Genomic DNA, 27777 nt, shown 5'->3' with positions numbered 1-27777 from the left:
GTCCCCTCCAGCTGTTCGGCCCGAGTGCAGCTCCTCACCCCTGCAGTAATTACAGCGCCCAACAGCTGCTCCTTACCTCTCACACATCCCAACACCTTTATGCACCCTTTTTTTTTTTTTTTTAATGCAGGATCTGCCAGACCTGCAGAAATAGTGAAATATTTACTCAGACTGTCAGACAGATGTTTTTCTTTGTTGTCCATTTTCTTGAGTTTTGTTAAAGTTATACATTTGTTACATTTGTTTGAAATAATACACATTAAAGGTGCTCTAAGCGATGTTGGGTGACATCCCCCCACCCTCCCCTCCGTGCTTCCTGAAACAGTCATGAACCATTTAGAAAAACCAAACTGGATTTACCCACCTGTCCAGCAAAAACAGAGCCACCTGAATGTCGGATTGGAAGCCCTTCTGCCGCCGGAGTTCTCGCCACCTTTTGAACGTTTTTCCGATGTAAATTTGTTCTTTCTCCTTTTCCCTATTCTTTGTTATTTGTTCATCGGAACGTCGTCTCTTTGGTCGTGTGTCAGCCATATCAAATTTCTCAAGAATACACATTTTTAACGTTAGTTGTTGTCGTTGTCTAGGACATCTCTCCTCTAGCTAACTTCATGCTTCTCTCTCCTCCACTCCCCACACCCCCCTTCATGTGCATGCGCACTAACCCCCCAACCCCCACCCCCAAATCATTCTTGTCGGTTATTGGCTGGAACACTGTTTGTTATGTTTCGTGGTCCAGGCTGGGCCAGTTTTTTTTTTTTTTGCCGTTTGTGGAGCCTGGGCTGTCTACAGAGACCGTGTTTTTTTTTACAGTGTGTTCAGGGGACAGGCAGCTAGCGGATAGTGAGGAGATGTTTGTTGTATGTGACACAAAATGTTTTTGGCCTAAAAAACGTGTGACATCGCTTGGAGCACCTTTAAATCATGCACAGTAAAGCTAGAAACGCGCATCATTACTTAATTCTATTCATTCTAAACTGTTTATTTGTCTAAATTACAAATAAAACCCAAATCAATATTTTTAAATGGTAAATGTCAATTTATGCATCACAACATTGTAATGTACAGTATGAAAAATGGATATTCATTTTGAGATTTGATAAACATTACATTAAATAACAGTGTAATGAAATAAACACAACAGTGTTATGAAATTAATGCGTGAAATATGTGTACAAACATCAATAACTTTTCATTCTAAATTTTACAGAGAGACAGAGATACATTTACTGTGTATATACAGTGGAGGAGTAAGAAACAAGAGTAAACTTGAGCTGGAAGTTTCCACTTCATAAAGATGCAGATACATGCATGTAGATCTGCCCAAACAGAGGTCTCTAATCTAGGTCTGTATTAAAGGTCTTTGAACTTGTTTTGGGGATGGCACAGTTAGCATTGCTCCAGGATCTTGCATGCAAGAGTGCGTCTTTAGAGAGCGTCATGTTTGCTGAGAGTGATGAAAGGAAAGGGTTTGCAGAAAGCACTTATATGGACATGGTTTGGGCATGTTTTATGCAAATCCCTAATAAAATGTCATAATACAATTTGGATTTGTAGTGTAAGGACTCCATGTGTAACGCAGAGTCTGTCCTGTTCATTCTCTTTGGGCAGTTATTGATCAAACCATTATTCCTGCACAATTAGAGCATCTCAGAGGTGTTAGTCCCGACACAAAGATAGACAGTTTGCACTGGGCTCCTAAATTGTCTCAGCCTTAATCATTCAAGAGGTTGGACATTTGAGAACACTAAACTGAGATCAAACTTTTGGACATTGCTGTTAGAGCATTATTTATCCACCACTAATCCCACATGCAGTTAAAGGATTTTCATAGCGCCTTTATCAGTTCAACTTTATCAGTGTTGAACATTTGGTTGGCTTATTAGAGTCAGATTGTTAGTCCATGACAGGAAATCTTGTAGCATTGTTAGTTGGCGTAGACGGGCCATAGAAACGCCCTCACTTTCCTCGCCCCATTGATTTATCAAGGCATCTTTGTTGGTAATCATTCTTTTCTATGGCTACAGAGCTGCCAGATAAGAGCTGCGCTCATTAAATCTGTACCAGACCCCGGAAATCAGTTTTGGACATCAGCCACGGCCCAGAAGGCTGAGATAAGGAAAGCAAGAAACCTGTCCTTTCATTTCCACTGTCCTCTCTGTCCTCAGAGAGGAATGAAATGTACTGGGATGCTAATAGAGTCATAATGCATTGTAATACTTATCTGCTCAAATTTATACCTGTAAAGACTATAATGCATTAATACTCATTACACATGAAAAACAAGCAATTTAATTTGTTATACTGCATTATACTTTTTAAATGTGTGACCATGATTATGAGTATTGTAGTGTATTATAAGTCTGCTTTTTCTAATTGTGAAAAGATGTAATGCGTTGCATGCCGTTGTGAAGAGAGAGAAACTGATGATCAGGCTAACCGATATCTCGTAAATATATATATTTTTTTAAAGTGCTTCAATATTTTTACGAGATATCGGTTAGGGTTCTTATTAAAATCAGGTCTACAGATAAAAGGAACCATTTGGTGGATCTATAAAGAATAACACCAACAATAGTATTCACATGTAAAGTAACAATGCATTTTTTAAAATATTCTTTTAAATAATTATTTGAATAATTTAAATATTAAAAATAAATGAACATTTTTTTGAAATGTGTTGCCTAATAATTAGAAACAAGACAAAATGTACAAAACAGTTATAACATTATAACATTATAACATTATACTATCAAAACAATATAACAACTATTATTATAATTTTATGACTTAAGTTATTTTCAGTGGGCAGAGATAAAAATGATTAAAATGCTGTTCTGAATATTAATTATCTGACAATTGCACAAATAATCTGTATCAGTTATGAAAAAACAGTATTGTACATAATCTCTCATTATGAATATCTTCATAATTATACTTAATACGTAATTATAAGCCATTAGCTTTAGGTTAAAAAAAAAAAAGCTGTGGGAAATTCTGAATGAATCATTTGCTTACATAATGCCTCTTGTGATTAATGTTTAATGGATTATTGCACTCAGTATTCACATTATTTAGAATTAATATGCTTTTAATGTCCATTATTTTGTCTTGTGGTGTTCATTTCTAAACCATTCTAGTCATTGATGCATTGTTTAGTTACGTTGTATCTGATATCTCATTCATATGACGTCTGTTTTTCTATTCTCTCAACGCCTTGGAGATGTTCATCTATCGATTGTCCAGCGTAATAGAGTGCTAACAGCTCCTAGTGATGAAGACTGAAATAAGATAAAGCCTCACAGAATGGGTTTTCACTCGATCACAGAATGAGTAATGTCTTTTCAACAGCACAGCTACTCCTACACACAAGCAGACCCATGAACTGATGGTGGCCGTGCTACAAATGAGTTCGTTTTCATCCAGCGGTGTGTCGTCACTTGTTTGGTCGCAAAGGATTATTAATGACTACTTTTCATGGTGTGTGAAGATTCAAATGTAGTACGTGACCTGACTTGACACCAGTTTGTTTCAGTATCCAATCAGACACCAGAGTTCATGATGACAGAAATTGTATTATTAATTTAAACTGAATTTTTATTCCCAGCATGTGGTACATGCAGCCCTCATAGCCTGTTTGTCCTGATCACAGCAACATCTGTGAGGTGTGACGTAAATGCTGTCCTGTCGTGTGTGTGTGTGTGTAGGTGTTGAATGAGATGATCTGGTCGTCTCAGTCTCAATCATCCATAGAAAAACCAAATCAGCCTCCACGCGCCGCTGTGTCCTTGGGCTGTGCGCGTTGATATGATTCAGAGGGTTTTTGTGTCCCTTTTTTTTGAAAAGGAAGGCAGAGTTAAATCTAAAACAGTAACTCCAATTGCCAATATTAGCTGTATTTTACAATGGCTGAGTGGTCTTATGTGCAACCCAAAGTAAAGAACCTAAAACTAATTTAACTATGGTACAATTGCTGTAGTGTGTGATCTTGAACAGCTTATTGCTTTTATTAAACATCTGCATTACCAATACAATAAAAAAAGATGGAATATTTTCATGTTGTGGCTGCTAATTGATAAATGGCTAATATTTAAATATTTTGCAATAAAAATAAAACACTGAAATAAGTTTTTAAAAGATGGACAATACATTTAGGTATCATATTGGTTATAGGCTGATATTAGATATTTTTTGATAATTAAATAAATATTAGACTTTTTTTTTTGTTCTCATTGAAATAAATGTACATAAATAAATAATATAATTATCAGTAGCCAATATTATACTAATATGCATCTCTATAATTAAAGATACCAATGGGCTTTGAGGTTGCTAGATGTGTTTTTATATTTTACAACAGAAAAAAAGTAGATTATCTGATAAGAAGTGAATTTGTTTTATTTTGATACCTTTCTCTGATTTGATCATGCAATGTTTGTAACTTTTGCATGGCATTTAATTCCTTCATCCCTCTTGTCTTTTTGCCCTTCATCCAGGGAGTGACTTACTGTGGCGAGAGCTCAGCCAGTAGCCTGACAATGGCCAACGTACCCTGGCACGAGGAGGTCATCTACTTCGTGCAGCAGCTGGCCAACCTGCTACCAAATTATGAAATTGCCTGCGAACACGAGCACTCCAATTGTCTGTTACTTGCACACCACAAGGTAACCCTGCACAGACACGCTTGGCACAAAGCTGCTGTTCTGCTCCTGCACTGTTTCACAGAAACCGTGCTCGTACTGTAATTTCTCTCTCCGACCACTTAAATGTGTTAAAAATAATGATGCTACTGCCATTTCTGTAAATGTCATTGAAAAGAAAGTGTTGATATGGGCACTTGCATTAAACGGCCATTCAGGTGAAGGGTTAAACCTTCCTTTGCTGTGTTTTTATGCTGTCTCCTGACACAGCGCTAGTCAGTCTTGCAGCCGCTCTTGTTTTACATTCGTTTCTTGTGACAGCTTCTCTAATGGTTTGCGTGGGCAGTGAGCCCGTACCAGCGCTCTTCTCTCACAAACAAAAAACATATTTATGTGCAAGTGTTATATGGTGCTTCAATATCCTTTTATGATTTGCTATTTGTATTCTGAAATCAAATACCATACATTTCTGCATGTGATTATATGGTGAATATTTCTGTGTTCTCACACACAGTGAAACAAAAAAACGTCTTAAACCAGTCTTTTCAGATCCTCTTAGCCTGGTCAGGCTTTGTTTACTGGTTTTAGAGGGGTTTGGGGCTCTTGTGAGTTGGCCAAGCTGTGAAAAACCAGCTGGTCAACTGAAGACCTGATTAGCCTGACTGGGAGAGCAGCTTATACCAGCTAAGACCGGCAAACCATCTTTGGTTTAAAGGGATAGTTCACCCAAAAATTATTTTGTCATCATTTACTTACACCTCATGTTGTCCCTAACCTGTATGTATTTTTTTGTTCTCCTGCTTTTGTTCAAATTATGGAAGTCAATGGGTTCCAAATCCTTTAAACTCTACAAATGACTATAGGAAGGAAATTATAGCATGTAAAGCAGGGTTAAACAAGGATTTAATCCATACAACTTGACTTCTGAAGCAATACTATCACTATATTTTTGTGTTATATAAATAAATGGTAAATAAATGACAGGATTTTCGGATGAACTATCCATGTTAAAATGTTTTATTCTTTTTCTGTTTTTAATTTTGACTTGAAAAGCATCTTTTGCTCTTTATTTTACCCAGTTAAAGAACTTTTCTAAAAATTTCTAAAAAACTTTTTCCCAAATTTGTTTAAACTGTCTTTATATACCAATACATAATTAAAATGTAAGTACTCTGAAAAAGAGAGTATAAAAATCGAGTGTCTGTAGTCCTCTCAGGACTGCAATAAACACAGCTACTTATTTCCATTCGGAACGAATGAAATGATTGGCTGGGCGACTGTCACTCTCCCTCGCTACCATGGCTGCCTACCACCCCTGCTGCTACAGGGAGCTGCCCACATGCGCGCACCCGTTTGACTCGAGGAGGGGAAGAGGCACGGAGAGAGGCACGGAAGCTAGGAAGAATCACAATTATGGCAGAGAAAGAGCAGTCAAAATTCCCAGTACCTGCATATACAGTCAGCGAAGGCAAACAAGGCAAAAAAAGGAACTAGTAAGGTAGAAAGGTAGCCTACTTGTCACCGGAGTGTAACGTTAGTCCTCATCAGAGCCAACAGTGCTTTCATCGTGGAAGCTCTTACATGCAAAACACCGTATATGTTATGAATCTTACACGAAATTCACCTTCATCACAGTGTAACTGATGGTAATGGGAAAATGTGTATCAAATGCAACCTGTTTTTAGCATTGCCTTATGTTACTAACTTGTTACCGAATCAAACTCAATATATTTTAAACTTTATTAGTATCGATATGCTAGCTTGATAGTGAGTACTAACAGCCATGTTAGTTGTTTATATTCATAATGATAAAGTTAGGTATTTTATTACATGTGATTCTGACATGATGTCACTACATGGACTGCGCTCCACTGCGCTCCTCTCCGCTCGGCGCTGGCAAACGCGTCCTTCAGCTGAGCGGTCGGCATCGCGCGTTCATGTGTTTTGGGGGCGTGGCTTTTGGAAGGAGCCCAGAAGGGAAAGGGGTGGGAGTGAATGGAATAAGTAGCTGTTTTTATTGCAGTCCTGAGAGGACTAGAGACACTCGATTTTTATACTCTCTTTTTCAGAGTACTTGCATTTTAATTATATAAAGACAGTTTAAACAAATTTGAGAAAGTTTTTTAGAAAAATCCTGCCTACCCTGCCTTTAACTCCATATTGTGCTTTGAAACACCCAACATTTGTGGATCAATTCTAATTGGTTGCATTATTATTATTTTTTTGCTGTTGTTGTTGTTTTTGACAACCGGAATTGTTTTTCCTTAAAGCAGGGGTGGGGAACGTTGATCCTGGAGGGCCGCTGTCCTGCAGAGTTTAGCTCCAACCCTGAAAAAAACATTCGGCTGCCTGCAACTTCAGTAATCCTGAAGACATTGATTAGCTTCAGGTGTGTTTGATTAGGGTTGGAGCTAAACTCTGCAGGACAATGGCCCTCCAGGATCAACGTTCCCCACCCCTGCCTTAAAGTAACGGATGCCTAACACGGCAACAGACTTCTCTTGTGTTTCCATTTCCATTCTGTTTACCTACTTTTGTTGAACATGTTCCTCATTTATTATCTTGATTTCTAAATATCCCATTAGTTAATTCAGCTTCCTTTCTCTCCCCAGGCATGGTGAGCTGTCTTATGTGTAAGGGACTATACCTACACCCGTTTACACCCTTTATGTTTTCACCAGTTTACATCTGTTAAAACCCCTCCATTCAATTCCTGTCAATTCATAATGCAGAGCTACAACCATGACAGCTACTGTATAAATGAGTACTGCAGTAGTGGAGAGCCATAGTTAGTGTGAGTCCCCAGAGCAACCTCCTCGCAAGCCCACACATGCATGCGAAGGTGCTCAGTCCTCCACTGCCTCATCATCAGCTGTTTGGAAACAAGGCGAAGAGGTTTGTTGGTGGGCAGCCGAGGAGGCTTATGAGAGTAGAGTGTCAATACAGTGATAACGGCATCACAAGACTAATAAGGGACTTTCTTTTCAAAGGCGTGTTGTTTGTTGGATGAAGATATAGACCATACGGGACAGCATTTCAGCCTCCTTCCAGCTTTATGAGCCAATTATATTATGGGTAGAACGTGCACAATGTCCCTCTGCGTTCATGATTCGCTGGGGAAGATGCTCCAGTAATTTTTACAGATATGTTCATCCTACTTAATGTAAGGGTGTAATGTGAAAACTTTAAAAGCAAACCCCCATTGTATCCAAATTCGTATCACTTTGTTTCCATCTTCAACTATCACACTGTCCTGTTTCTGAAATTCAAATGACACTGTGATTAAGCCAGTCTCCCACACTGAGTTGCTTTGCCTTCCTCTGCAAGTTTTTTTGCCCTGCCTTAGGCACTGCAAAAAGAGCTCTTTGACATGCATGTGACAGACATCTGAATGAAAAGGCATTGAATATGATGTGAAAATTCATTCCTACCCGTGTCACCGCAGACTGCACAGGGACTCTCTCGCCCTCTGTTTGGCTCGACCGTGACTCACAAGGGTGCTAAAAAGGCCCATTTTTCCTGTAATAAGAAGCCATTTTTCAAATTAGACCTTGGAAGGCCACCGACAGCATTTCATTGCATTGACTTTGTTTAGCTGCCGCATTAGTTTTTTTCTTATTTCAGGGTTGCAAGCATTCGCCCTTTATCCGCGTTGTTCTTGACGAGGTAAGACCCTCTGAATGAATTTACAGCTCTTCCCTGTGTGGAGGTGACAGCTTATATTCTCATAAAGTTATTGCACTGTGTTCTCATAAAGCCCTCCCTCTCTCACCTTGTTCTGAACTAATTCCTTTGAGCTCAACTTTCTATAGGAAGGAAATCAATGCAGGGTTAAACAAGGATGTAAATCCATCAAGAGTTTTACAAGTAGAAGAAGCTTGATTTTCTTAATTGTGGATGGCCCATGCAAAACACAGTCAGTTCAGTAGATATGGTTCTTGTCCCTCTTTCAGTTTAAGTCTTTGCCCTTTTGATCTTTCTGATTGCTTAAAGTAATAGCACATCTCTCCTCAGCACGCAGAATGCTTTAGTTATCATTCATATCTATAACACAAACTCTGCAGGGCAAATTTAATATTTAGTTTATTACTTACGGGCCTGGTTTCACAGACAGGGCTTAGATTAAGCCAGGATTTGGCCTTTGTCTTAAATGTCCTTAAATGTTAAATGTCCTAATTGAACACTGTCTTGAGACAAAACAGTGGCACTGACATATTTTAAGATGTGTCACTGTCAGTGCAAGTTGCTTTCAGTTAAAACGGCTAAAACATGTATTTTAGTCTGGGACTAGGTTTAAGCCTTGTCTTTGAAATTGGGGGACGGTGTACTTTCAGCCCTGTGTTTGCGCAATAGTAATAGAGAAGCTTGCCTTAGCCAGCACCACTAATAAGAGATGTAGCCTTGAAGCATATTGCATTTTTCAAAAGCCTTAGCTGGCCTTGTGAATATTAATTAATTCATAAACAAGATTACCCATTTAAATTTTAGAATCCCAGTAGTCTCACAGTAACTACATCAGACTGTAGAAACCCCTTAGCACAGCTTACAGAACAAACCATCAATATTTTTTTGGGATGTTTATAGTGTTTAGGGAGTGAAAGAGGGGCTACAGTCGGTGTTGGGAGATGTGGCATCCCAAAGCCACATTTGCGTTATGGCTTCATATGCTTAGTGCTCCCTGTTAGCTACGCAGAAGCAATTTTACAAATGAATGGAACTTGAAGTGCACTCTCTCAATGGCGTGGCCATGCTGTTGGTGTGGCAGATGTGGGTAATCTTGCTCTAGGAAAATAAAAGGTCTTCCACTTTCCCACTCTCTTATATGGCATCTAAAGTTCAGTATTCCTGCCTATCTTCATCTTGGACTATGCTGAGGAAGATGCTTTGAAACTATAGCTTGCTGAGCCATAATTTATAGCTCACTGCCCTTTGGGATATGTATCTGATACAAACACTATGAGGATATTGATTAGGGTTATAGCATATTATTAATTCCTATATTTATTATATTGATTAATAGCTGTTGTTTATCATATTGGTCAACTGGACATCCCAACACTATTTAGGAGAGAAAATGGTGATTTTGATTCTGCCCAGTCATCTTGTTAAGTGTAAACAACCTAGTAGAAATTTTATTTTTAGTTACTTCCCAACAGTAGTTTTCTAATGTGAGTAATATATGAGAATGCTGAGCCGAACCACATGTATGTAAGAATGACAATGAGGGGAAGAGATCTTAAAAGTGGTTGGGGATATATCCGTGGTCTTTCCGGAGAGACGAGTTGTGTCCCATGGGAGCCTTCATCTTCTGACTGCTGAACGAGGCGGTGGAGGGATTCACCTCAGCAAATTACTCTGTAATGAAACATGCAGCTGAGGAAGAAGGTTCCCCAGAGGATGCAAACTGCTTAAGGCTTTACAGACTGACTGTAGACTGAGATAGCATTTGGGACGCTGCCTCTAGGAAGCTTCAGGTAAGCAGCTAAACAGAGATAATATGACACAAGGACAATAATTCCATCCTTGGCACTGCGTTAAGAGGACGTGGTGGCCTTGAAATTTTCAGTAGTGGAAAGGTATGTTTGCTGCTTAGTTGTGGTGCACGTGACCAGGTTGTCTTTGAGGCAGCAGATAGCTTTCAGCAACTTGGACAACGGTTGTCATCAAGAGAGCCTGCTCTGGTCTGATCTAGAGTTCTCAACGGGCCTGAAAATTACAACCTGACCCGACCCGGCCCGTGGCTTTTAAAGCCCGGACCCGATGTAACCCGACACATAAACATGAATTATCTGCCCGAACCCGGCCCGCGGCCCGACGCCGCGTCGGATTTTTTTTTTCTCTCATAAACGTATTATCATGACCAGCAGATGGGAATAGGGTGACCAGACGTCCCGAAAAATTCGGGACAGTCCCGAAATCGAAGCTGTTGTCCCGAATCCCGAATCCGGCCCTAATTGTCCCGAAAATTATACTAAAGCAAATTCTTGAGTAGTTATTGTCTGATAAAACATTAAAAACTGTCCGTGGAGGTTGAGTCGTCCTGCAGCCAGCCCCCGTCGGCTGCTCATTGGCTGCAGCATCTTTTTTTCTTTCTTTTTTTGAAGTTCTACAAAGATACCGTAGGCGCAAATTTAAATGCATTGATAAGCGAGCGCGAGTTGCAGCAGCCGCGAGGACAGTGAATGTGCAGCCAGTTGTAAAGAAGTGATTGATTGGTCGCGGCACTGTGTGCAAAAAAATACTTCGGCCTAATGTCTGATGTTGGGTTACACAAAGCAAATCATCTACACAATTATTTAGTTTTCTTATTTAATGACCGACAATTTCGTCATAACAATAATTTTGGCATAAGGCTTATTAGTGTTAGGCTATATAGCCTGAAATGTCTGATTTATGCACTGTTACAACAGTCTTTTTTTTTTTTTGGTCACAATGAAATTTGAGGTCATGATTTTAATGTTGTTGTTTTTTGTGGCAGACTAAAGATTAATGACAGACTGTTGATCTTTGAATAAAAATATGTTTGGTTCAGGTTTGAAAATTCATTTTATTATAGGCTATGTAGTCTAATATCATAGTAGGACTGTATTCACCTGCGGCAAGTTTACTTCTCACCAACTCCATCTTCTTCTCCAGGCTAAAGGCGTGCACGCAGCGGCGTCAGGTCTGCCCCCACCCCTCTCCATGATGCACGTTACACGCAGCAGCCAGACTTTCTTTATGGTGAACAGCAGCGATGATTAATAAATGTTTTATTTATTTTTTGAGCGGAAAAGATTAAGCCCGAGGTCCGACCCGACCCGAGTCATTTGATTATATTTTCGACCCGAACCCGGCCCGAACCCGCGGGTCCCGTCGGGTTTGTCGGGCCGACCCGAGCCGTTGAGAACTCTAGTCTGATCCACTCTTGACAGCTTTGTTAGCTGCTGGACATTTTCCATTTCTGCAGTCGAAAGGACAGTTTCTTTCCTTGGATACGTGCAATGAGGTGTGATAGATTTTTTAAAATTAATAACTAACATTTGTTTTTCTTGCAGGAACAATATTCATATGCTTTTATATATGTTCCCCTTTTTGTGAAAACTTGTGTTACCATACCCCTTTTACTCTGGTTGTGTGAGTGTAAAAATAACAAATATGGGAAATGAAACTTGACAGATGACCAGGTTTGAACCTTGTGATTAACAATGAAGTAATCACTAAACAAAGTTTGCTTTACCTAGTAACAGAAGGGTTTGTCTATGAAAACCAATCAAATTATGGGGAAATTATGTAAACCAGCATGACATTTTTGGCATACCTCCTTATTCTATAAAAACTGTTGTATTCTTTTAGCTGGTGGGATTCTCAGTGGAATTTGTCTGAGATCCTCCGGCCTGGCTTCTTCTTGGGAGAGATTACCTGGGAACTGCTCGGGAACTCCTCCGGCCGTGATTAAAGGATTTAAAGGACATTTGCTGAAGTCTGTTTGTCGATCATTGCTGCGCAGCAAGGAAGCTAGTTAGGGGAACAGATATTAGCACCCAGCCGACGTTGATGTGTAGACGTGCTAAGGTATAGGATTAGACTCAGCCGACGTCGATATGTAGACGCACTGGAGTATAGGATTAGTACCCAGCCAACGTCGATGTGTAGACGCGCTAGGGTATAGGGTTAGACTCGGCCGACATCGACTGTAGCGCTAGAGCAGGGGTAGGCAACCTAAGGCACGCGTGCCAACACTGGCACGCGGAGGGTTAATCGCTGGCACGCAAGCAAATGCGAGAGAAGTGTATGTATTTCATTCAGATAAAGTAGTCTACCTGCACACAGATCTACATTTTGATGTAATAATTCCTCATAGTAAAAAAAAAGAGCTTATTTTATTAAGTTAGGAGTAGAGATGCACCGAGATCGCTGGTGACCGGAATTGGCCGATTTTCACGTGAGCGGCCATAACCGGCGACCGGCCGGTCAGTCTGACATATGCCGATTTTATGCCGGTCAAATGCACTCGGTCTCCCCATGATTAACATCGCGCAATATCAGCATCACACGTGCACACGGAACGCACATATAGGAAACCTCGTGAATTACGGCCGTTTCACGCATATTTTTTTCGGCGTGCATGTTAATCAATGAGTGCATTCACACCGGGAGCAGGAGCAGCGCGTGAGTGCCCAACAGGAGCGTCGCGTGAGCAGCAGTGAAGCGGGGGTTTTGCCGCCGAGTCTATTTTGTCTGCGCTGCTCACGCTCAATTAAAGTGAATTCACACTTTTGATGGACAAAATAAATATGATTTCAAACAAAAGTGCCCAAAATGCACAGAATGTGCATAGTGTGTTTTAACAAGAACTGGATTAGGTTATGTCAGAAAAGAAAATGAAAACTCAAAAATATTATATAAAATTTACCCATTTAAACTTGTTCTTATTATTTAGTTTGGGTAAAAGGATATGGTATTTTATATATAAAAAATATATATATATATATATATATAGAAAATAAATATTTGTGTGTGCTGTAAAGTGGTTAGAAAAAATGAAATCGGAATCGGGCATGGGCAGGTCAAACTCAATGAAAAATCGGAATCGGCCTAGAAAATTGTAAAAATATCAAATCGGTGCATCTTGAGTTATAAATACTATTAAATTGTCTATCTAAATCTAAAACAAATTTCAAGAGAAATATTAAAATTTCTGTACTATTTCTTATGAAAATGTAAAATGTTTGTGTATTTATATGAGTGTGTGTGTGTGTGTGTGTGTGTGTGTGTGTATATATATACATATATATATATATATATATATATATATATATATATATATAGGCTATGTGTGTGTTGTGGCACAGTGATGAACTCGGAAACTTAAAAATGGCACTTTATGACAAAAAGGTTGCCGACCCCTGCGCTAGAGTATAAATATTATAGGACGAAGTTAGGTTTAGGGAAAAATCTACCACAGAGGCAAGCAGAAAATACTTTGCAACAGCCAAGTCTGCTTATTCCATGTCCTTTTCTTGTTCTACTGCTCTGGTTCTTCAAGTCTCAACGTGGATGGCATGTTTCCCTTGAAAGAGTGAATGTTAGCATGTTAGCTTTTGTTTTTAGTTGTGGTCACGGTAATAAAGAATTTCATTTTCAAGTCCTGTTCAGCTCTGGATCTAATAAGGATACAGAACGAAGGACGGAACGGAAGAACCAGTGAAAGAGTTTCCCTTGAAAGAGTTCTATTCACTTCCAAGACTTGTCTTTCTCTCATAAAGGCTTTTCCCTCGACCCTAGCCTCTAGCAAACCAATCGGCAACCTCAACAATGTCCTCAAAGCAAAATATACTACACCTAAATCGATTGTGTGGCAATGAGGAGGTCTTAGAAAGAAAGGGCATGTTGAGAGATGGGAGGAACAGGAGTTTGGTGCGCTGATTACATCACCATGCTGAGCATGGATCACAGTACAGCATCTCATCAGTACAGTGTGAAATGTAATCATTGCAGCTCCTCACTAGGACTCTTTATGTCTGTGTGTTGGAGAATGGTTTAGAGGCACTGATTAAATGTATAGGGTGGGAAAACAAGCAGAACTAGGCTGTGCCTACTCCCTAAAAGCTTGTCCAACCAAAGTCGAGATTGGTCAAGATTGATTGAAACAAGTTTTTTGCAAAAGGACTGGCCGAAGACCACATATCTGGCATTGTAACTCGATGAAACTGAATTCTACTTTTAACCCATCACAGACCGCACCCCAAATGGCACTCTCTTGATGAGGACAATTATGCAGCATTGTCCTGAAGATTGTAGGGTGTCTCATTTGATAACTTGTGATTCTGAAGGGTGCTGAAGAGTGCCTGCACTCCTAATGTACTGAAGTGTACAGCGTTTTAATGTGGACTCTGAGGACTTCAAGAACTGAGTGTGGACTACAAAAGTGTTTTGAATGAAAGACCACCAGCTCTGTGTTCTCTGAAAAGCAACTTCCTTTGCCCTCTTCCTCTGATTCACTTGTCTTGGTGTTCAGTAACAGAGCTTTGCCCAGTTTTCAGTGTATAAGTTTGGATTAGTCAAAGTGAACACCTGTCAGGCAGGGAGACTCACTCCAATCTTCAGCTGTGTGTCTGTTTGTTTGTGTTATTCATCACAGTACTCTGACCTGCTGTCTGTCTTACCTCTTTTCTTTCCTGTGTGTCTGCAGTTCAAAGTAGATGGGGAGTGGTGGACGTGGATTGACTATGAGCGCTTCCAGGAGCTCATTCAAGAATACGATGAGAGCGGAGGCACCACGAGCTTCTCTGCAATGGACTATATGGCCAAGACCCCCAGCTGGGCCATATTTGGGGCCCGAGAGAGGGGATTCGATCCTTTGGACACACGCTTCCAGAGAAAGAATAAAACCAAAGATATCTCAGGGTGTTGATATTACTCTTGCCTTCCTACTTCAAGTCTATAGAGGAATAGGCATTTTAAATGATTAACACTTGATTAACTGCCCTCAAGACTTTTGTTTTTATTATTTTAGCCAAGGCTCAGATTGTGTTCCAAGACTTGCCTTTGGGATGATATTCTGGTAAGCATAAAGTACACATTTGCTGTCCTTGCATATACTTGATAACTATTTTTCATGTTGTTTTAATGAATGTTAGCTTTTGTTTTTAGTTGTGGTCACGGTAATAAAGAATTTCATTTTCAAGTCCTGTTCAGCTCTGGATCTAATAAGGATACAGAACGAAGGACGGAACGGAAGAACCAGTGACTTGAATTAAAGGCTTCATTTACTCATACCACCTTAGGGCCTAAATTTAGAGAGCACAGGAGGAAAGAACTGCAAAAGAAAAATTACTATAGTTACCTACGTTAATAACATGTCACCTCAAACTGTGATTTGTGCGTTCTTTTAGACATTTAGAGGGCAGTTGAGTCAGATGGGACTTTGAATGGATTGGTTCTTACAGGTCAGCTGATGATGCAGCTGAAAGCTGTTTGGAATCAGAACTGCCCCATAAATATCTCTGTAATGACCAAGTCATTGAAATGTGAAATTGCAACTCTTACTTCTGCATTGTCTCTTGCTGTCCTCTACGTTTTGTCTTGGATATTTTTACACAAATTTGACAGATTGCAATCAAGTCAAATGTCACTAGAGATTATTTTGTATTTTATCATTATTTGCTGCCTTTGTCTTGAGAAATGTTGCAATGCAGTTTTGAGCAGTGCTGCCAGGTTTCACTAGAGCAGAGGTCTTCAATCCTGCTCCTGGAGGGCCACTGTCCTGCAGAGTTTAGTTCCAACCCTAATCAAACACACCTGAATCTGCTCATCAAGCTCTTCAGGAGCGCTTGAAAATACAAAGGCATGTGTGCTGAAACAGGTTGGAACTAAACTCTGCAGGACACTGCACTAGAGAAATAAGCAACCTGGTCTGAAAAAAAAAAAACAATCCGAAAATAAGGGACCCGGTCTGGTATTATGATGTCAAAATATTGTTTTGTAAAGAAAAACGTTTAAGTAACTTATGTTCTGTACCTTAGTCTTAAAACAGGCAACTGGCATGAATGACAGCACCATTTCATGGGAAAAGGTAGAGCACTCATTCAAACTGATTGTCAGACAGAGATGCATTATCACACACTAAATAATGATAAAGTGGTCATATATTTTGTCCTATGAGTGCCAACCACTAACAAGCCCAAATACGCAACTGTGTTCTGAAAGTAAGCCCCAAAAAAATGCAACCTGCGACTGCCCAAATCAATAAGCGACTTGTTTGTAAAAACAGGCCGCAGTCGCATATAAAAAAGCGAACTTGGCAACTCTGGTTGTGAGCCTGCTGTTCATGCTTTATTGGGTTTCATTTATATTTTAAATTCACCCAAAAGCCATCTACAAACCACATTTGTTATTCATTTCATGCACATACAGATGCTTGCAAATCAATTTGAGTTTTGTTGTAGCTGCTTTCTTGGTGTCGTCTTATTAAAAATGTCTTCATGAAATTTCTTTATGTTGTCCTACAGGAGTTTGAATGGTATTGTAAGAGAAGGGAATGTGCTTGAAGCTGAGTGATCTAGGTCACAGCCGTTTCCTGAGCTCTGCAACTGAATGAAGCTGAAATTTTTGGTCTTGTGTGAAGAAAAAGGGGCATAATATTAAGACCAGACACAGAAGTCCCTGCCTTATGTCCCTCTGTTCAAAGTAATAGTGCTTTCATCCAGTCATTGGGTTGTTCCTACTTTATAGCTTTTATTTATGAAATATAAATGTGTCCATTGCTCAAAACTCTGACAAGAGTGTATATTAAGGAACGAAATGGCAATGCTATTGTTTGCTTTGTCAAAACAAATATGAAAAGTGGCAAACAATATCTGCAATCCTATTCTTTAAGTTCACAATGATTTCTCTTGTCTCTGAATTCTGACAAGTTAGCTATTGAAAACGCTTATACGGCTGAAAGTTCATTGGATTTATTGGAATGTTTAAACTACACTTTTGATCCCAGCCTTTAAAGTGCCTTGTCTTCTAGTTGTTTAAAGATAACAGAAACAGAGAGTGTAATGGTCTGTGACGAGTGACAGAAAAGCTATTTCACACCTCTGTGAAATAGGTGCTGCACTGATTTAGGCTAATGTGACAGTGTCTTCCTCATGCATTTCAGTCACTTTAGCAAGCCGAAGGGAATTCACCACCCAAATACACTTTTTTTGTGGTCCTTAAGGGCAGTTTATTCTGAATTGAATTGGTTTATTTCTGTGAAGTTGACTTTTGCAGCAGTATAATTGTTTGATTTGGATGCTTTCACATGTGATTGACTTAGTAATGCTGTGGAAATGTGTACCTTTTTACAACAACAGTCCAGTTTATCAGGTATCAGGCGTATCTTAGTTTAAAGGCATACTACTCTTTAGGTCCCGCCTGCAATATATATATATATATATATATAGTTTTATACCTTTTAAAATAACTTTTGCTTATTCAGAACAGTAGGTTTTTTTTGTGTGTATGTGTGGAATTATGAGGAATTTGTCATTTTCAAAGTACATGTTTTTTTTTTTGTTGTTGTTTTTTTATGTGCTTAAGCATTTTTTTTATTTCGCAAGCTCCGTTACTAATGGATTTCCCCATCACAAGTTCTCTCGGTTATGACACCCTAAACCTCAGTCCCTCAATTGTTTTTTACAGAGGGTGGGAAAAGAGACAAGCTGTACTGGAACTGCATGAGCCTGCAGTCTCAATACCTCTGTCTCAGCTTCTGTTTTTAGCCTCAAGTCCAACTGTCCTCTGAATGTTTCAAAGGGACCTAAAACACTGTGCTTAGTGAGGAAAAACATATTGACAGATAGTAGGCTAATTCTGACTAGCAAGAGCAAAAGAAATTGCCCTAAGCTTGACATTGTGTTTTGATGTGTTGTCATAAAAAGATGGACTGAACTCAATTGAGAGCTCAAAGGCACATAGAAGATCTGAAACACTACTTTAATGTCTTTGTGGCTCCCAAAAAATAAAAAATACACTGATATATTTCATCATACTTTTGCTTGGGACTCGAACGAGGACTGGGCGGCTAGAATTTAAGTTTAAAATGTTTCAAAGGATCTGTGACAACTTTGATTGTGTCTCACAGATGTTTCCACTCAAGTCATGCAGCGCAAGACAGTCACAATCTGGACCTTTTGGTACCAGAATAGTCAGACATTTCAAAGATAAAAGGGTGATGAGTGATAATTTTTAGACTTTTTAGTTGTTTTATCTATAGTCTTTTTCTTGTGCAGAAAATATTAAATTTGTCATTTCTTTTTCACATAAAATTTTAGTACATTTTTCTCTGACTAAAATGTCACATAATTGCTCCTCATACAACTATCTAATTATTGCACTATGATGTTGTCTTCTAGTCTATGCTTTCGTTTTTCTGTGTCCCTAAGCTGCGTTTTTACAGAAATTAAAAAAAAGTTTGTTCATGTTCACTCATATGCATCCAAAACTTTTTGTGTATATGCAAGTTGTAATAGCAAGAAGTTTAAGCTTGTCATTCCTAACATTATCTTTTATGATTGGGTATTTAAAATAATCATATTTTTGTCAACAGTTTGTTTAATTATTGTGGCAAGCGGGGTGAGGCTGAGAGCCTTGGGAATGGAGCGAGGCCGGTTACATGAATGTTAATATGCCACACCGGTCTTGAGTCCCACGGAGGAGCTCCGGAAGGATAAAAAGAAGAGTGACGGAAGAAAGAAGACCAGAGCTGGGCTATGTTGGTGCTTTATTTTAGTTTGTAGCAGTCGTCCTTGAGGGGCTGTCGCTTTAATAATAATAAAATGAACAAAATGAAAGTTACATTGAATATCAACAAACCTTGTTATGGTTATTATTAATGATTATTAAAAAAAACAGTTAACAACCATTGCCATCAGTAATTGTGCTGACTAGACGAGCTTGTCTTGCAGTGTGCGCTAGTTTTAGTTCTAGTGTTTAGGTCTATAGGGATAAGGCAGGTATGTTGTTCCAGGACCAACAAAAGATGTTGATCCAGAAACATGTCCTACTTGGCAGAATCACAGCCATCACTGCTGCATCTCTACCTTTCTTTGAATCCAACACTAACCCACTGCCTGAACAACTGAGGTGGTCAGGAGCCAATGGCAGCTCTGTTTTGTGGCTGAGAAGCCCAAAGCTCTGGGCTTCTTGTCAAACAGACAGATTTCGCTGGAGCTGGAGCCAAACTGAGCTGTCCGCTGCCAAAAAGGAAGTTGCTTAAAATGACAGCAACAGCTCTCAAAGCTCTCACCTACTAGAGAGGGATGCAAGTGAAGACCTTAATAGAATATGCTTCTGTTTATTTTCTTACATAATACTGAATTCATCCTCATAACAGCTTTTTTTTTATTATTCTTATTGTTTGTAAGTGCAACATCAGTACCAATCCAGAGACCATGAAAGGAGAATCGTCTCTACTAATTCCCTTATTAACAGTCAATTAACCGTACGGCTGCAAGGAATGCAGGTTTGTCTGATGTTTCTTTGCTGGAAGATTTGCATTTTAATTAAAAATCAACTTAATATATTTAGCACACAAAATGAAGCACAATGTATCCCACATATTACACATAATCCATCTTAATGCCCATGAACAAGTGCCCAGTGATTACATGAATGGGTGCCTGGCCTCTATTACTGGCTGTCAGTTAATTATGTGGCAGTCTCAGGTCTTCCTGCCATCACAGGGTCCTGACCGGTGAAATGGGGATAATAATATATGTGAAGGAATAAGGATATCTACAACATCACTGCCTGTGCACACTGTAAAAATGGCCAGCTTACAGTGCTTAGTCATGAAACCACTTAAACAACAGGGCCAATTGCACCAGCCGTTGGTAAGTTCTTTCTTAAATTGGAACGTTAAGTCCACACTATGGCTAGTTAGTAACTAACTATGTAGGCTACTTTATTCTGTTGCACCATTTGTTCGTAAGGCAGAACGTAGCTAGTAGGTCGTAAACTCTCCATTAAAGGGTTACTTCAGGATTTAGCATTAAGCTTTGTATTAGTAGAAAACCTGTAGTATTTTCGAATTACCATGCTTTCCACCCTCATATCCCCCTGAGACAAGAGATTTATGTATTTTTTGTCTGGAAAAAATCCTCCGATGACGCAAAAATCGTCATTTTGCGTCATCGGAGGATTTTCTGGACAGAGGCTAAAGACTACAGCCAGTAGATGGCGTTGTTCCGCATGTTTTCAGCCCGCCCATACAGGGAGGGATCTCACTCAGTCAGAATGTACACAGTGTCAGCCGTCTTTCTTTGAAAGCTAAGCTAGAAGGCTCTTGTTCTGTGGAGAAAGCTGAATAGTAGGAGAAGCTGAGTAAGTAACCATCCTCCTTTTCCCGGACTTCTCCGGCGGGCGAGATCGTTCAAAATGTCCGGGATTCAGCTTTTGCTTTCTGCGGTCGCCATTCAGTGTTTACATGCACACCTTTCAATCTAACTGAATTCATTCCGATTGGTGAATTTGAATGTAGTGTTTACATGAACGCTAAACAAGTGATCGGTTGATGTGCGTTTTACCATTGCTAAGAAAAATTCCCGCTCCTCCGTGAGAGATGCGAGACGCGGCGCGTCTCAGTAATCACGCCACCGGCCTCGCGCCGTTCTCCCGCGGCCGTCAGCCTCGTCCTGCTCGCCACAGTAAACATGATGAATGAATGGCGACTGTAGAACGCAAAAGCCGAATCCCGGACATTTTGGACGATCTCTAAATCCCTCGCAAACTCATCACGTTGGCTAGCTTTGTTGTTTTCATCTGCGCACTCTTACCGGTAGGCGTGGCCTCCTAAGGCAGTGAAGCAAGTGCATTCTGGGAGTTGTTGTCTTTCATCCACATAAGCCAAAAATACTTTTTCTGGCTTTTCTCAGTCTAGAAAGCTCCAAATTAAAAAATTTCTTCACATTTCTTCTACTTAAATGACCTATTTTAAATACACATTCATCTTCCCAGAGGTGAGGTACCCCTTTAAGTAGCCTAATGCGTAGTCGCATAATATGACGTTTACCCTCGATGATCGATTAGCAGCCTTCAAATGCGTGAGCAGAAGTTGTTTAAATGCTGCGAATTTCAGTATATCCTTCATTCTAACTTTTGCCTCACTTAACAGTAAAAATACGTTTCCATTAAATACGACACTTAATCATGAAAAACTTGTTTTAAAAAAAGTGCTTTTATTTGTAAATAACATTCAGAAACTATATGAAACAAAATTAATAAGGATAAATAAGTATTGATACAAAAAACAGCATAAGAAATAACATTTATTGATTGTGAATGATTTAATTTCACATGCACAACACGGACCTATGGGACAGATGCACACAGCGGCTCGCTGTAGGAAGGGTTCATGTTGATGAGCCGCTTACAAAGTAATCTATTCACATAATGTTCTCTCTCTTAAAATGTAATCGAGTGTAAATGTCAGCATTATCATATGTCTAAAGAATTGAGGAATCTGTCAGGTAAAAGAAGAGCTTATTGATGCAGTTCAATCTGTCTGCTATTTATCCAACCGTTAGGCTACTCCTGATCGGAGGCTTCCGTACATATTTGGTTTATATACATAGAGTTATGCTTCAACTAAGTTTAATGGTGCAACGCCTAAAAAATATTTAGTAGTGAGTAAATTGTATCTTAGTGCCCATTGACGTCAAAACTATAGGCTAAGTTGTAACTTACGCACAGCTGGTGCAACCGGCCCCAGCACACTAACAAAAAAACGTCATGGTACTTCTGTTGTTGTTGTTGTTGTTGTTTTGTAGTGTTCTGTTCGGTTTTGTTTTGTTCTATTCTGTTTGTGTGTGTGTTGTTCTGATCTGTTTTGTTTAGTTTAGTTTATTTTTATTATTATCTGTTGTCTTTTTTAGTGTTCTTTTTGTTTTGTTTTAATGTGTTGCTTTATTCTTTTTTTTTCTTTTTTTGTTTTGTTTAGTTTTAGTTTTGTTTTCTTGTTTTTTTTTATTTGTTTTGTTTTGTCTTGTTTTGAAATACCATGGCAAAGCAGTGTTTTTGTTTTAGATATTTACCATCTTTGAAGTAGCTCTCTTTTTGCTAATGGTTTCATCCCTTTTCACAATCAGAGATTGTGAAGTTTTCTGTTGTTAGGGACCTTGTGTGGAGATTGTTGTCTTTTCACAGAGCCTGGGAATCCTTAAAGGGACAGTTCACCAGAAAACGTTCACAGTGATTCTCAAGTTAACTGCTCACTGGAGGGGGAAATTATCAGTAAGTAACTTAAACTTCAGTCTCAAATGGGACACCCTACGGTCTTGTGGACTTAACGGGCATGCAGCGGCCATTATAAGTACCGCAAGTGCACATGAAGTGTGCCATTTGGGACAGGCCCATTGTGATTTCATGGACTGACCAGACTTCAGAGTTCCTCTACAGACCTTATGCACCAGAGAAACAAACGCGCCACCATCTTTAGAATTTCGTGTTTGAACTTCCGTTTTTGTATATTTCTATATTTCTATGGCATCGCTGTCGAAGAGTAATTAGCTGTTGAGGTGGATTTACTTATTGTAGAGTTAATGAAAGTTATCATGGGCATTGTGGGCATAACAAATGTCAGTAGACCGGCAAGATTTTAAACCGAGCAGTTCATTTATAAATCCGTAAGATCTTACCTTCATGCTTTGGAAATACAAACCAGAAGAGAGAACAGAACGAGTGCTGTGCTGAAAAGGGGCGGGGCTACATACGGTCTATTTGTGTGCCACAGAAGATTACAGTCAAAAGAGTGAGTAAATAAAGACAAAGTTGATGATTTAAGGATGAATGTCTGAATATGCCACCATTTGGAAAAGCTGCTCTTAAGGTAGAGAGGGACAGTGGGCTGGGCGCTTGATGCCAGCTGACACAGTGTCACACCTAAATGTGTCCGCATGCACCGCAGGGTCTCTGTCCCTGTAGCTGACTCACACACAGGCTGTCCTCAATAAAATCCTGCACTTCTTGCACCAGTCTCAGCCTATTTTTTATTTATTTTGAACCTCAACCACCACCAATGTGCAACATCCATCTGAATGATGTGATGGCAGCCATATTGAGCCAGAATGGCCACCACACACCAGCTTATTGGTGGAAAAGAGATAGAGTGATGAAGTCAATCAGTATATAGGGAATGATTAGGAGGCCATGGTGATGAACAGTGGCCAATGGGCAAATCTGGCCAGGATGCCGGGGTGAAACCCCTACTCTTTTTTTTAAGGACTGAGAGGGATTTATAATATGACCACAGAAAGTCAGGACCTCGGTTTAATGTCTCATCCGAAGGACTGTGCTCTTTTGACAGTATAGTGTCCCAGTCACCATACTGGGGCATTAGGACCCACACAGGATGAGCACCCCCTGCTGGCCTCACTAACACCTCTTACAGCAGCAAATGGGGTTAGGACATACAGTGTATATATATATATATATATACACACACGGTTCATTTTGAATGGCCATCAACGAGGAAAGATGATTTAGCCCACAGAGTGTGTTAAACTAAGCATCTACCATCAGGGCTAATTGGTCCATCCAAAATATGACCCCAGGGAATGACCACTAATCTGAACATATTTGAAAATGTCTTAAAGTTACAGTACTGGCTTATACCTCAATATGACCATTAGCTGAATTAAACTTCAGAAGTAAAATATTATAAGCTATAATCGTATCATATTTATGTGAATTTAATGAAGACCAAACAAATATGTAAAGGGCAGGAGCCTCATCACTCGTTTTATACTAGTCCATAAAAAGACTTCAGGCTGGTACATAGAGGCTTCAAGACAGAACAGTAAATGTGTGTGTGCAAGAGGAAAGCCAGCACAAACCTCACCCTGGAAACTTAAAGAGAGCTGATAAGAAAAAAAGATTAGGAAATGGGCAGAGAACAACACCACCACAAACAAACAAGAAAATAATTCAGTAAGCAGCAAAGCAATCAGCACAATATGAACCCACAGCCCTGTGAAAACTGACAAAGAAGCAAGCCTACTCATTCATCAAAGCACACAGAGATCATGTGTACTGCCAGGAATCAAAAAGAGGGCTTCATGATTCTGAGTCACGGACGTGATAAGATGAATGGTCAGTCTGAGACACAATGATCATGCTTTTTGCTTTTTTGGAAAATCACAATCGTAAACATCTAGTAAGTAGTGCATCTATTTTACAAGTAATTGGAAGCACTGTGACAAATAGCTTTTCTTCCTCTGTTGTGCGTCACTTTGGATAAAACCATCTGCTACAGTACGTACATAAATGCAAATAGATAAAGCTTCATTTACATAGCATCTTTAAAATAATGATGTAACTGAAATAGCAACAGACCTTTTGTTCCTGTATTGTGATGTACAACCAGGTTAAAACAGAATTATTATTATTCTTTTTTAAAAGTGAGGCAGAGACCTGGATAAACCCATCGTTGCTGATTGAACTGAGATTGAATCTGAATGTGAGCTTGCAGTCAGTTATAAGAAAAGGGCGGGGTTTATTAGGATGAAATGATTGGAGAAGTCTGGCAATCGCCACCAGAGAGAAGTCTACAATTTTAACTGAAGATCGAGTTGATTAAAAATGACAATTAAAATAAATGTACAAAATTAAACATGCAGTTATGCATGGATTAAATGTTCACAATAAGATCAATAATATGAATTTAAACGCGTTGACTGTTCCAAGATGGCGGGCGCGCCATTGAATGTGGCATCTACATATACACTCACCTAAAGGATTATTAGGAACACCTGTTCAATTTCTCATTAATGCAATTATCTAATCAACCAATCACATGGAAGTTGCTTCTATGCATTTAGGGGTGTGGTCCTGGTCAAGACAATCTCCTGAACTCCAAACTGAATGTCAGAATGGGAAAGAAAGGTGATTTAAGCAATTTTGAGCGTGGCATGGTTGTTGGTGCCAGACGGGCCGGTCTGAGTATTTCACAATCTGCTCAGTTACTGGGATTTTCATGCACAACCATTTCTAGGGTTTACAAAGAATGGTGTGAAAAGGGAAAAACATCCAGTATGCGGCAGTCCTGTGGGCGAAAATGCCTTGTTGATGCTAGAGGTCAGAGGAGAATGGGCCGACTGATTCAAGCTGATAGAAGAGCAACTTTGACTGAAATAACCACTCGTTACAACCGAGGTATGCAGCAAAGCATTTGTGAAGCCACAACACGCACAACCTTGAGGCGGATGGGCTACAACAGCAGAAGACCCCACCGGGTACCACTCATCTCCACTACAAATAGGAAAAAGAGGCTACAATTTGCACGAGCTCACCAAAATTGGACAGTTGAAGACTGGAAAAATATTGCCTGGTCTGATGAGTCTCGATTTCTGTTGAGACATTCAGATGGTAGAGTCAGAATTTGACGTAAACAGAATGAGAACATGGATCCATCATGCCTTGTTACCACTGTGCAGGCTGGTGGTGGTGGTGTAATGGTGTGGGGGATGTTTTCTTGGCACACTTTAGGCCCCTTAGTGCCAATTGGGCATTGTTTAAATGCCACGGCCTACCTGAGCATTGTTTCTGACCATGTCCATCCCTTTATGACCACCATGTACCCATCCTCTGATGGCTACTTCCAGCAGGATAATGCACCATGTCACAAAGCTCGAATCATTTCAAATTGGTTTCTTGAACATGACAATGAGTTCACTGTACTAAAATGGCCCCCACAGTCACCAGATCTCAACCCAATACAGTATCTTTGGGATGTGGTGGAACGGGAGCTTCGTGCCCTGGATGTGCATCCCACAAATCTCTATCAACTGCAAGATGCTATCCTATCAGTATGGGCCAACATTTCTAAAGAATGCTTTCAGCACCTTGTAGAATCAATGCCACGTAGAATTAAGGCAGTTCTGAAGGCGAAAGGGGGTCAAACACAGTATTAGTATGGTGTTCCTAATAATCCTTTAGGTGAGTGTACATATCTATGCTTAAAATTACCATTAGCTGATATTGCTAGCTGATTGTTCAAACGATTTCTAAGCCCTGCACGTTCCCTCTTCACAGTGAACATCTTGAGCATGTTATGACCCATCACATTGGACTACATAACTAACACAACGCAACTGAAACCAATTCACTCAATCTCACACACACCTCACACACAGTGATATAATGATGTGATAATTAAAATCCCCCTCATTTCTCGGCCTGAGTGTCCTCTAAATTCTTCCACCAGCTGACTCACACACAGGGCCTGAATCAGTGACTCACACACACTTTGTGGAGCATGCTGGGATTTTTCTCCAGACATCAGTCACATAGAGGAGCACAGGATAATCTGACCTCAAAGTTAAGCCCAAAATGAACCTAACAACCGGCTGATATTGATGATGACACTTTAAAAAAGCACTTCCTCCGAAGCAAAGCTTAAACTTTAGCAATATCATAATCATAAATGGAGAGAATACTGGATTACCTGTCATATTACGCTGCTGAATTGGGAAACAGCAGCTAAAGGTAGAATTTATTGGAACTGAAAAATGACTCCCGTTATGAAATAAGGAAATCACAATGTTATTCCTGTCAGACCGGCAGTGAAGATTTACTGAAGTGTTAGCCGTTCCAAACACACCTGCTTTTTTTTTTACCTGTCTCTGGAAATGTAGTAACTGCAGAGTGATGAGAAGCAATTTTGCTTCACAAAGTCCTTGTCAGAGTGTGTGAATATGCTTTGAAAGAAATGAAAAAAGAGATTCATTCATTCTAATTAGCAAAGTAGGGCAACATGATACGCTCCAGCTAACGCACAGACCTAGACAAAAATGTAGTGTGCCTGTTGTTAAACGAAACTTGTTTAAAGCAGCAGTGACCAAACTTTTTTTTACTATATATACAACTTTATATAAGGTATGCAATTTTATAGTTAGGAGCACAACGAGATGTTTTGTAGAATGTTCCTGCTGCTCTTTTCCATACAATGAAAGTGAACAGGGACCAAGAGCTGTCCAAATTTTTTTTTTTAAATCATATCAGTCTGGAAAGACATGAGGATGAGTAAATAATAAGAGTATTTTCATTTTTGGATGAAATATCCCTTTTAAATTTACCAGTACTGACCCAGTTACCCATACTGTTCATGCACAACAATCTAAAACTCATTAAAACATTTCCAACAATGGAAAACATGCAAAGCTAATACCTTGCAAAATTAAAGGCAACCAGGTGGAACATGCTGAGTTTTCACAGGGAAATTGTATTATTATGAAGGATTTGAGGGATACAAATATTTGCAAGGGAAGGAAGTCTGAGGAACGAATGGAATGTGCCATGTCACATGTGTTGGGCTGAAGAGAAGATAAATGACACACAGGTGTGTCTCTGAGCTCTCCATTAAACACTGGTTAATAACTGGTGCTCGGCTCACTGAGGCTTTACCGGTCTCTCGCTGTGTGTGTCAACACCTGTTAAAGACACACTGCATCTTTGTTAAAACAAGGCCATCTTAACACCAAAAAAGACTTTTTCATTTCCATCTTACGCCAAGCATCAGGCAAATATCACAATTATAATATATATATATACATACATATATATATATATATATATATATATATATATATATATATATATATAATTTTTTTTTTTTTTAAGAATGGCT

At 39.5% G+C, this 27777-nt stretch overlaps 1 protein-coding gene across 1 annotated transcript in view; it reads left to right on the top strand.

Annotated features, from left to right (window-relative positions):
* tyw1 (tRNA-yW synthesizing protein 1 homolog) overlaps positions 1–15309 on the top strand; it is a 60731-nt gene extending 45422 nt beyond the window's left edge. The window contains exons 16-17 of the mRNA XM_084419941.1: positions 4497–4664; positions 14815–15309. Coding sequence (XP_084276067.1) covers positions 4497–4664; positions 14815–15036 — 390 coding nt within the window. The 3' untranslated portion in view covers positions 15037–15309. The remainder of the gene's footprint in view (positions 1–4496; positions 4665–14814) is intronic.
* Positions 15310–27777: the final 12468 nt, after the last annotated feature.

This window comes from Rutilus rutilus (assembly GCF_951802725.1).
Source record: "Rutilus rutilus genome assembly, chromosome: 9".
Taxonomy (NCBI): Eukaryota; Metazoa; Chordata; class Actinopteri; order Cypriniformes; family Leuciscidae; genus Rutilus; species Rutilus rutilus.
The sequence above is the reverse complement of the archived record's forward strand: the minus strand, read 5'-3'. Positions and strand labels throughout refer to the sequence as shown.